The following is a 10368-nucleotide window of genomic DNA, read 5'->3' on the forward strand; positions in this document are numbered from 1 at the left end:
TCTGTCACATCCCTTATATCCCACTGAGCTCAGCCTGTCCCCCAGACCTCAAACCTCTCCTCGTCTGTTGGGGGTGGCCCTCCACTGTCCCAGGGTCCCAGGGGTCTGGCCCTCATTCCTCCCTTTTGCTCCCAGAGTCGCCGGACTGTGTCCCTCTTCCCCTCCCCAGGGTCTGGACTCAGGCTTCTGTCCTCTCCCATCTGGACCCTCAGCCTTCTCCCAGGCCTCCTGGCCGCCAGGCTATCCCCACACCATCCCCAAGGGGGCTTTCTGAGCCCAGGACTGACCTGTGCCCCCCCCAGCCCCCCCCCCCCCAGCTGTCCTGGACTGAGTCCAGCCCTCAGAGACCCCTTGTGGCTTGGCGGGGACCCACCCTCATCACCTGTCAGTAACTGCCCTCCTCGGATTCCAGGTTTCATTGAGAGTTCTTTCAGGTTCTGGAATGGCCCCCTTCCCTCCCACTGGCCCTCTGGAGAGCCCTCTCGGCCTTCTGGAGCCAGCAACCCCAGGTTCCCTCATCTTCCCCTGGCCCCCGAAGGTCCCCCTTAAAACACTGCCCCCCCTCAACTGGGTCGGCGGGGGGCGGGGTGCTTCCTGTCCTCTTAGGTCTTCCTCCCAGCCTGAGAGCAAGCGCCTGGCTTCAGCAGCACAGGCCAGACCCAGAAGTAGGGCCAGGGAGCCGTGTGAATGGCTGACAGGACAAGGACAAGGAAGCGGCAGGGGCAGCGAGGGATGGGGGGATGGGGGACGGCAGGCCCCCGGGGAAAAGACCCAGAACAGGAGGGGGGTCCTGCTCAGGTGAGAATGTGGCGAGAAGACACCTAACTGGTGCCTGTCCTCCTGCTCAAATCCACGAGGGACCGACCGTCTTCCCCCTCTGTCACCTCCCTGCCCAGTGTCGCTCCAGTCACACCAGCCTCCTCAGGGCCTTTGTGCTGGCTGTTCCTTCAGCCTGGAATGCCTTTCGCCCGCACCTCCCTGCAGCTCCCTCCTTCTCGGAGAGGCCCTCGGTGCTAGAAGAATCCTAACCAGTGTACTGGTTCCCGCGGCTGCTCGAACAAAGCCAGTGCCTTAAACAACACACATTTACTCTTTACGCTTGTGGCCGGAAGTCCGGTGAGCCTCCCTGGGCTGGAGTCCTGGGCAGGGCTGTTCCCCCCGGGGCCCGGGAAGAATCCGTTTGCTTGCCGGTTCCGGCCCCTAGAGGTGGCTCCGCTTCCCAGCCGTGGCCCCTTCTGGTCTTCGAGGCTGCCGGCCGCGTGGCATCTCTGACCTGCTGCCTTCTTTCTGAATTTCCTGCCTCCTCCTCCACCTGTAAGGACCCTCACAATTGCCTCGGGCACCAGGATAATGCAGGATAATTTCCCTGCGTTCAGGTCAGTGGATTAGCGACCTTTGCAGCCCTTTGTCACCTACCGGAGCATATTGGCAGTTCCGGGGGTCATCTTTTGGAGCAATTGATGGGGGAGGATTGAGAATCAAGAAACTTGTTTTCTCCTCAGCACTTATCCCATCGATCATTCTAGAAATGTTTATTTGTTTTGAGAGAGAGTGAGTGAACTGGGGAGGGGCAGAGAGAGGGAAGAGAGAGAATCCCAAGCAGGCTCCACGCTGAGTGTGGCAGCTGACGCAGGGCTCGATCCCATGACCATGAGATCAGGACCTGGGCCGAAAATCAAGAGTCGGAGGCTCAACTGACTGAGCCACCCAGGCGCCCCCCTGAACATTCTACGTTGTTCCCGGTCTCTCCCACCAGCTCACAAGGATGGGTCTTTGTGCTGTTTTCTGCTGTGCTACAGACGAGGAAACTGAGGCCCAGGGAGGTGGGCAACTCCTACGAGCTGGCGAAGCCGGGAAGTGGTGGAGAGTCGGTGCCTGGGCTCCGGGCTCTCGGCAGCGCCCGCCTGGCTAACGGCCTCTCTGGTAAACGGGAGTAACCGGAGGCGAGGGGCCCCCCCAGGCGGATGCGGGCCAGGCCGGGAGCAAATCAGCAGATTTATTGAGGCAGCGGCGGCATTGGGGAGCAGGGGGTGCGGAAAAGGGGCTGGGCCTCCGTGGGGTCCTTCCCTGGCGTTGAGCCAGACGTGGATGCACGGGGACCGCACGGACGGTGGCCTGGTCCTCTCCTCCGCGGGGTCAGTCTGTCCGCAGCCAGCAGCCCTTTTCCTCCACCTCCTTGGTCACCACCAGCAGCACCTCGCACAGGCCCTGAGCCAGTGCCCCCGCCAGGAAGGCCCTGGGCAGAGAAGCGAGGAGACTGAGGCCCAGGGGCCCGCGCGCTGCCTCCTGGGGTGGGGGAGTCGGTCGCCGAGCCCCAGCCCGAGTCGCCTCCCCCTCACCTGACGCCGTCCTCGTCCCCCAGGGCCTCAGGCGCCCGCAGCTTGGAGTCCAGGTTGTAGTAGACGCCGTCCACCTGGCGGAGGGCCACCCAGTGCCGCCGGCGGAGCGGCAGGGACAGCAGCCCCAGAGACATGGGTGAGGGCAGGTTCAGGATCAGTCCCAGCACTTGGGGCAGGGCCAGCTGGGACAGGGGCCTGTGCGGGAGGGGTGGGGACGCCACCGTCTGGGTCCAGTGCTCGGCGAGCACCTGCCGGCCCAACGTGACTGAGCTCACGGGACCCAGGCTGGCGCGGCAGCAGTGGCCCCCCCCGAGCCTGCCCAAGGACTCTCCTCGGCGCCCCCTTCGTCTCCTCCCACTCGCCTACCACCCAGGCACCCAAACTCCCAGCCGTCTAACAACCACCCCCGCACCCAGCTGCCCGTGAACTGTCCACCCGAACATCATCCGCCTAATGACGCAACCGACCAGCCAGCCACCAACTCGGCTTACTCACCATCCTCCCGAGTCCGCATCCACTCGGAACCCGTCCATCCATCCAATTAACTACTCAACCACCTATTTGCTATCCTTTATTCACTCAACCACTCCTCTGCCCATCCACACCCCCCCCACCCACCAACCACCTACTCAACACGTCCAACTACCCTTTCACCATCCACTCGGTCACCGGGTGACCATCTCCCAACCCGTCGGCCTGCCCTCCATCCAGCACCCACCCGTGCCGACCTCCCCCCGTCTGCCCCTTCTTTCTTCCCTCCTGCCCACCGGTTCCCCTCCTGCTGTCCCACCGCACCCATGTGCCAGGCTCAGCACACATGATGAAGCGCTTGGGGTCCCACCTCCTTCGGTCCCACCACACGGTGGCCAGGCCCAGCCCCTGCAGGGCGGCCATGATCACGTTGACGTCATAGTTGCCGGTGCCCAGGAGGCTGCGATGGGGATTCAGCCGGGAGTCTGGGGCCAACCTGGGCGGGGGGAGGGTCAGAGCCTGAGACGGGGCCCCTGCAAAGGTCTCATCCTCCCCACAACGCAGGAGAGTCCCGGGGCCCTCGAGTCACCCAGCCTTTGGACTCTTCCCTTCCGCAGCCGCGTGGCTCATCAGCCCCAAGCCTGATTCCTCCTGTCCCCGACTCTCTCTGCCCCGTCCCGTAACCACATTTCCCCCCCCGCTCAGGTCTCGTCCTCCTCCACCTGGACCCTCATCCAGCCTCCAGCCTCCCCTCCGATCCCAGGGGCTCTTTCCACACCTGACACTGACCCCACTGCTCCCCTGTTCCCTGCCCTCCCTGGTGCCTTGTCACCCCAGGATAAAGTCCTAGTCCCTCAGCTGGCCTCCTAGCCTCAGTCCCGCCCCACCCCCTCCCGGCCACCTGTCCCCAACCACATCTCCTGTGCTCCCCTCTCAGTCTTTCCTCCTGCTATCCCCCAGCTCAGGGGGCCCGCCCCGCCACCACTTGGCTCTCTGGGTCCTGCCTTCTCCAAACAGTGGCACCTTTGTTCTTTCTCTGGGCCCTTGGTGGGCAGGGCAGGGGGAGGGGCCGGAGAGGAAAAGTCTGTGTATTATTTTCCTGTGCATCTGTTTCCCTGGCCTCCCTCAGGGCAGGGCTCACACTGGACTCATCTCTGGGTCTCCAGCATGGCCTTGGTGTGAAAGAGTTGATGGATCCCTGTCGTGAATGACAGAGATGAATAAATTCTGCGATATTCAGTTTGAGGGGCTGGGACTCTGCCTGCGGATACTGGGGGTCCACGGGAGGGCTGTAAGAGTGGGGAAGACAGGGTCATCTCTGGGCGTAGCATCGTGTGCGTTACTGGCAGGAGGGAGGATCTGGGAGATGATGGGTTTGAGCCAGGGTGGGGGCTGCGGGGACAGAGAGGAGACAAGGCAGAGCAATACTAAAGAAGCGATGTTTGACATCTTGCATGGTGAGGAGGAACATTCCGGGCTGCTGAGAGAAGGAAGCTGTGCCAGAAAGAAGGCATAGCCCGGAGGCATCGTAGTAGGGCTCCTTCGGGGACCGGGGAGGCATCTGGTTTGGGGGGGTACAGTGAGATGGGACACTGCAGAGGAAGGTGGGGCCCAGAGCATGCAGGGCCTTGGCTATTAGGCTGCATGACTTGGGACTTCTCCCAGGGCTGCTGGGGAGCCACATGAGGGCTGTGAGGGAGGGCAGGGTCAGCACTGGGGCCGTGGGTGGCGCGGGCTGGCAGAGAAAAACCAGAAGCTAAGAGGCTGGAGGGGATGAGGGTCCAGATAAGGGAAGGGGAGGCCTGGGCTGGGGCCGGGGCCGGGGCCGGGGCCATGGCCAAGGACGGGTGTGAGAGGCAACCTCTCCATCTCTCAGTCCCGGGGTTCCCCAGGTGAGTGCTGGGGCAGCAGAAAGCCCCGGGGCTCTGTCCCAGCCGTGCCCCGAGACCCGGGTGGGTCGCTCTGCCCGTCAGCCCTGTGTCTCCAGGGGTTAGGGCGGGTGATGGTCACCTCTTGCAGATCTCGTCGGCAGCCTCCTGGCTAAAGAGCTGCTGCTGCAGAACGTTGTTGAGGGCGTGGACGGCACACAGCTCCAGGCGTTGCCGCTCGTGATACACGGAGGGCCGGCTCGGCTGTGCTCCTGGGGCCTGGGACATACCGTCCTCGGCTCCTGCTTGAGGGTGGGGGTGGGGGGAGGGAGAAGGTACTCAGGGGCTTGGGATCTGGAGGCCCAACCTGCCAGCGGGCCCTGGGGGGCACTGCCACTGAGCTGGGGTCTTAGGGCAGCCTGAGGGGACACGAGGCCCCTGACCCTGCTCCCCAGGTGCTCTCCTGACAACAGGGTACCTCCATCCCCCATTACTAGGAACAAGGCTGTGCTACTCACCTAGCAACAGAGGACCGCCCCCCCCCCCCCACATCCCTAAGAGAAAGGGTCCCTCCGGTGGTCACCTAGCAACCTCCCTCCCCTGTCCCTAGGTAACAGGCGCCCTCTCTGGTTACGTAGCAACAGAGGACCCCCCGCCCCACTAGGTAACAAGTCTCTTCTCTGGTTACTTAGCAATGGAGAAATCCTCCTCCCCTGTTTCTAGGTAACAGGGTCTCTTCCAGTCGCCTAGCAACAGAAGACTCCCCTCCCCTATCAAACAACGGGGTTCTCTTCTCCCATCACTCGGCAACAGGGTCCCCTCCCCGGACACCAAGGAACAGAGCCCTTTCCCCGACCCGTACCCCAACCACGGCGCTCGCCCGTTGCCTGGCAACGCCCCTCACCCCGCCTGCCTCTCTGCTCCCCGAAACCAGGGGCTCCCGCATCCCCCTGGGCGGCGGCTGTGGGTTCCGAGTGCGGGGCGGGCAGCACGACGCTGACTGGGCGGCCGCGACACACACAGCTCCCGGCGGCCCCCGCGTGCCCCGACTACAGCTTCCGGCGGCCCCCGCGAAGGCGCTTTGCCCCTCACGCAACTTCCGGGCAGCTTGGCCCGGAAGTCCACTGCCGCCCCGAGAACGCGGAGCTGCAATGCCATTCCCGCCGTGAATCCCGGAAATATGCGGTGCAGAGGCCCGCCCCTTCGCGCACGGCCGCGCCCCCTGGTGCTCAGAGGATTCTGGGAAATGTAGTGGGTAGGCTCTCGCGATAGCTTCCGGGAGTGTAGCTCCCGCGAGTGCTCCTCCCCTGTGATGGCGCCAATGCTAGTGTGAGATCGCCGCGTGACGTCACAGGACGGCAGCAAGGGACCGGAGACATCAGGGCTTGTAGGGAGAAGAGTCTCCAATATTTACTGAGCCAGGAGGAAGGGCCGGGGTAACCGAGGCCAGGGCAGCAGCGGGCTGGTAGTGGGGGGCCGTAAATGAGACGAAGATGTCCACTAGGGAAGGAGGCGGCGTCTCAGCAGAGATGGATCCCCGGCCTGGAGGGGAGCTGGCAGCAGCCTGCGGGGGAGATATAGGGACTAAAAGGCTGGGGCAGAGAGATGAGGAGGGGCAGACACCTGGGGGCAGGGACAGACCAGGGTGGGGGTGGAGGAAGATCTAGAGAGAGGGACTGAGACCGAAAGGGGGACAGAGACCTGGGGGATGAACAGAGACACGCAGCGAGAGAGGTGGTAGGGTCCCAGCGAGAGGGGGACACAAACTCAGAGAAAGGAGGCTTGGACAGAGATAGATACATAAGGATTCAAAGTCGTGGACTAGAAGGTGGAGACACAGAAATAAAGATCAGTCAGCAGAGACCGAATCAGATCTGCAGAACCAGGCAGAGGCGGAGACCCAAGCTCCGCAGAGCACGGGGCGGGCAGGGCTTGGGGAGGGGGCCGCACCCAGGAGGCTGCGCCAGAACGCGGTAACGGTGGCAGAGCCCGTGACCGCGCCTGGCTCTGCGGGGTTCTCCCTGTGGGTGTGCACGGCGAAGCTCCGTCCTGTGGGGCCCGGGGGGCCAGTCAGCTCCACGTCCACCACGTGCATGTCTGCGAGGCTGGGGCAGGCAGGGCGGTCAGTGTGGCTGGCCCGGCCCCAGCCCGAACCCCAACCCCCACACCTTAGCTCACCTGAGGTCCGCCACAAGCACTCCGACCACGCGGTCAAAGCCCAGGCTGGGGGCAGCCAGGGCAGCGGCCGCCATGGTATTGGAGTTGCGGGGGGCGAAGGGGCAGAGCCCGCGGACGGGACCTTCATAGAGCACCGTGCGATGCTCAGTGCTGCGCACTGCAGCCAGCGGTCCCTCAAGCCGGAAACCATCGGGGTGCGTGGCCATGGTGACACGAAGACTCTGGAAGTGACAGCCAGGGTGAGGGGATCGGGGGTCTCTGGAGGACCCCCTCTGCATCGCCGGGGAGCCCAGCGGGCCCTCACCTGGAGGCCCCCAGCTGCGTCCAATCTGGTGATGTCCTCAGTGCCCCACAGGGCCCCCCGGGCCACAAACGCAGCATGGTCCCAGCGGTGCGAGGCCTCCAGGAGCCGCTGCTCTGTGGCCTGATCAGCCAGGGCTGAGGGGGACCCCACCTGGGGCGGATGGAGGGGAGGGGGTCTGAGGTCAGGGGATGGATGCCACTTCGGGGTGACGTGGGGCCAAGGCAGACTGGGCAGGGCTCACCAGGAGATTGGCGTGACGCAGGATTTGTGCCCCAGATTCCTGGATTATTTGGGGATGGGCCACTTCCACTACAAGGTCGGGGTGCCTGGGAGAAGGGAGAGATGGGGGAGGGTCTTGGAGAGGTGTCGGACCTCTCCTCCTCGGATTCCCTCAGAGTCTCTGGAGGCCTGTCCCTCTTCACCCTGGCCTGAGAGGGGAAGCAGAATGGACAGGCTTGTCCCGCTTCTGGTTTGGCCCAGAGAGAGTGAGAGACTGGCCTGCGATCACAGCACCTAAGGGAGGCCAGGACAGGAGCTCCAGGGAGCCCCACTCATGGTGAGATCACTGACCTCTCCCCGAGGGCAGCGAGGTTTTGGAGCTGCAGGGAAGGAGGCACGCTCCCTGCCATTCGTCCCGGGTCGCGATTCCAGACAAAAACAAGTTCGAGGCCCAGTTCTGGTCCCTGAGTCAGCAGGTGAGAAACAAGGGACTGTCCTGGGGAGAGGGAGGGAGACCAGAGAGAGAGGACTGGGACCCAGAGGGAGGGGGACAGAGACCCAGAGGGAGGGGGACAAGGACAAGGACAGGAGGGAGGGAGAGAGAGACCCAGGGAGCGAATGCCAGAGATGAGGGAGGGGGTGCATGGACGCAGGGGGCGGGCGGGGGGGCACACAAAAACTTGGGTGGAGGACAGAGAAGCCGGAAGGCGGGACAGACGGAGCGGACACCGAAAGAGGGGAGGGGGCCCCGTGGGGTTGGGGGAGTGGAAGATACTTAGACAGACACAGGCAGAGCCGGGGCACAAAGACACGGACGAAGGTGTGTTTGTGGAGGGCACCGGGTTTTGGGGGCTTCAGAAAGAGGCCCGGGAAGGGGCCCAGAGGGTCAGTGACTCACCAAGGCGGCCGTAGCCCACCACCCCGACTCTCCTCGGGACCCTGTCAGAAGCCATGACCCTGAATCTGAGCTCTGGCAGCTGCTCACCGCCCCTGTCCCCTCCAGGCCTGGGCAGTGGCTGATCTTTGGACATTGGACCCTTGATCCTCTCCAGAACCTTCCCCTCTCCCCACAGTGACCCGGCGGCGGCGGCGGAGAGGGTGCAGGTTCGCCAGGTGGGGGTGGGTGAGAATCCCGGGGCAGTGGGCGCGAGGACTTGGGGTTCTGGGGCCCCGGAGGGACCTCACCTTGCCCAGCCCCTTCCTTCCTGCATTCTACCTCCTCCCTTTCTGCTGATGTGGAAAATTTCCTCTGCAGTCCCCAGCCCCCCTTTCTGCCCGGCCAGGTTGTCATGGAAACCGCATCCTGCCTGGGGTGGGGGCAGAGAGGGTTGGGAGTGAGGGAGAGGAGACGGTGTTGGGGACTCTGGGCTCTCTGTCCCTTGCTCCTGAGTTTCCGGCCCTGTCCTTGGCCCTGCCGTGCCCCCGCCCAGCCCCATGCCTCGCGCCCGTGTGTTTCTTGTCTACCTCCCTCCGTGTTTTCCTCCCTTGGTTCTCTGTCCCTGACTCTCTCCTTCCCTCCTGTCGCTGTCTCAGGGCCTCTCCCTGGACCTCCAGCCCCGCCCCATCTTCTCTGGGCTGGTGGCCATTCCGTCCGTCCCCGGCTGGGCCAGGCCCACATCTCCTGCCCGCCCCGAGTTCCCAGGGAGGCCAGGCCTGGTCTCCACGCCCCATCTCCCCACAGGCAGCAGGAGCTGGAGCCCGGCTCCTCCCAGCTTCCACCACCAGCCCTGTCCCAGTCTGCTCGGCCCTCAGTTCACCTTGACTTCTCACCTTTCACGCACCCTTCTTCCAGCCACGATGCCATCAGCCCCCACCCCCCCCCCCATCTTGTATTCTCACTCCTACACCCGGTCCTCCCCTCCCCCGACTCCCAGTGACCAAGGAGAAGCCCGTGAGGCCTGGGGAGACCCCCAGGTCCCCCCAAGTGAGGCCCGGCCACCGCACCCTGCAGGTGCCTGGCACTGGAGATGGCGGAGGCTGCGGCAGCGCGGCTCCCCGCCCCCAGCCGCCACCTGGTACCCGCCGCAGTGTTGCCATGGCAACCAGGATCGCACCGACCGAGGACGGGAGAGAGAGCATGAAAGGAGCGACGGGGCAGCCGGGCTCAGAGTCCCGGGTCGACAGGCAGGGGCAGACGGACGCAGACAGACAGGGCCGGAGACCCCAGAGGCAGGCGGCTGTCAGGTCCCTAAGGGAGGGATTTGCTTTTGGAGCCCCAGGTGGGGGAGAGAGGGGACGCCGTGGACCCTCTGCTTCCAGTGGCCTGGGCCCGGCTAGACAGCACTAAACGGCATCTGCCCACTGTCCCGGTGGACCCGGCTGGCACCCACCTGCTGGCTCCTGTCCCTCCCAGGGCTCTGGGTGAGCCCCCGCCCTTCTGAGTTACAGCGCGGCCCCCTCCCACTCCCGGGCCGACCCGTCCCCCCCTCCTGCCTCGGCGTAAGCAGGACAGAGGTGCGGCTTCGGCCCGCAGGCCCAGCTGCAGCGGGAGCACATCACTCCTTCCCCGCCTTCAGCCTGACTCGCTTTCTCCCCCCAGTGCCTTGTGGGTCGGCAGAGGGGACCGACGCTCTGGGTGTGGCTCTGTGGCGGGTCGAGTCGCGTCCTCTAAAAAGGATCTGCTGAAGTCCTGACCCCCAGGACCTGTGCACGTGACCTTATTTGGAAACAGGGTCTCTGCGGATGATGCCGCGAAGACGAGGTCGTGCTGGGCTCTGATCCTGTAGGACCAGTGTCCCTATAAAACAGGGGAAATCCGGACAGAGAGACGGAGTGTGCGCGGAAGGAAGGCCATGTGGAGACGTGGGGGACGTGGGGTGCTGCGGAGCTGGAAGAGGCAAGAAGGATCTTCCCCTAGAGGCCCCGGGGGGGGGGGGGGAAGCACGGCCCTGCCCACGACCTCGATCCTGGGCTCCTGGATCAGAACGAGGAGCCTCCCAGCCTGTGGAACCAGGGAGCATGAGGTGGGGGGGCGGGGGGAGGCTCACGT

General features: G+C 64.5%; 2 protein-coding genes and 1 long non-coding RNA gene across 9 annotated transcripts; 1 reads left to right on the forward strand and 2 right to left on the reverse strand.

Annotated features, from left to right (window-relative positions):
• The first annotated feature begins 641 nt into the window (after positions 1-641).
• On the forward strand, positions 642-4052 carry LOC147573756 (uncharacterized). Its single transcript, XR_015245027.1, has 2 exons — positions 642-1116; positions 1320-4052. It is a non-coding gene; the product is annotated as an uncharacterized LOC147573756 (long non-coding RNA).
• Positions 1983-5924, reverse strand: JOSD2 (Josephin domain containing 2). Of its 5 annotated transcripts, none has more exons than XM_086690535.1 (5): positions 5583-5924; positions 4821-4980; positions 3135-3306; positions 2340-2534; positions 1983-2236 (listed from the first exon to the last, which is right to left on the reverse strand). In XM_086690535.1, exons 2-4 carry the CDS (start codon positions 4964-4966, stop codon positions 2367-2369), a joined length of 486 nt encoding a protein of 161 aa, XP_086546661.1. In that variant the 5' UTR covers positions 4967-4980; positions 5583-5924; the 3' UTR covers positions 1983-2236; positions 2340-2366. The 5 variants fall into 5 exon arrangements, with proteins under 5 accessions (XP_086546661.1, XP_086546660.1, XP_086546659.1 ...); XM_086690534.1 differs by having other exon boundaries at positions 3181-3306; positions 4821-4983; positions 5541-5886; XM_086690533.1 differs by having other exon boundaries at positions 3181-3306; positions 4821-4983; positions 5583-5885.
• Positions 5925-6061: 137 nt separating this feature from the next.
• ASPDH (aspartate dehydrogenase domain containing) lies at positions 6062-9159 on the reverse strand. Of its 3 annotated transcripts, none has more exons than XM_086690528.1 (7): positions 8278-9032; positions 7731-7843; positions 7402-7486; positions 7161-7310; positions 6857-7077; positions 6629-6783; positions 6062-6242 (listed from the first exon to the last, which is right to left on the reverse strand). In XM_086690528.1, the coding sequence occupies exons 1-7, from the start codon at positions 8995-8997 to the stop codon at positions 6199-6201; spliced, it is 1488 nt and encodes a 495-aa protein (XP_086546654.1). In that variant the 5' UTR covers positions 8998-9032; the 3' UTR covers positions 6062-6198. The 3 variants fall into 3 exon arrangements, with proteins under 3 accessions (XP_086546654.1, XP_025770532.1, XP_086546655.1); XM_025914747.2 differs by having other exon boundaries at positions 7731-7875; positions 8278-8347; XM_086690529.1 differs by lacking the exons at positions 6062-6242; positions 6629-6783; positions 6857-7077; positions 7161-7310 and having other exon boundaries at positions 7317-7486; positions 8278-9159.
• Between the last annotated feature and the right edge of the window lie 1209 nt (positions 9160-10368).

The sequence above is a fragment of the Puma concolor genome, chromosome E2 (assembly GCF_028749965.1).
Source record: "Puma concolor isolate L17-30 chromosome E2, mPumCon1.1.hap2, whole genome shotgun sequence".
Taxonomy (NCBI): domain Eukaryota; kingdom Metazoa; phylum Chordata; class Mammalia; order Carnivora; family Felidae; genus Puma; species Puma concolor.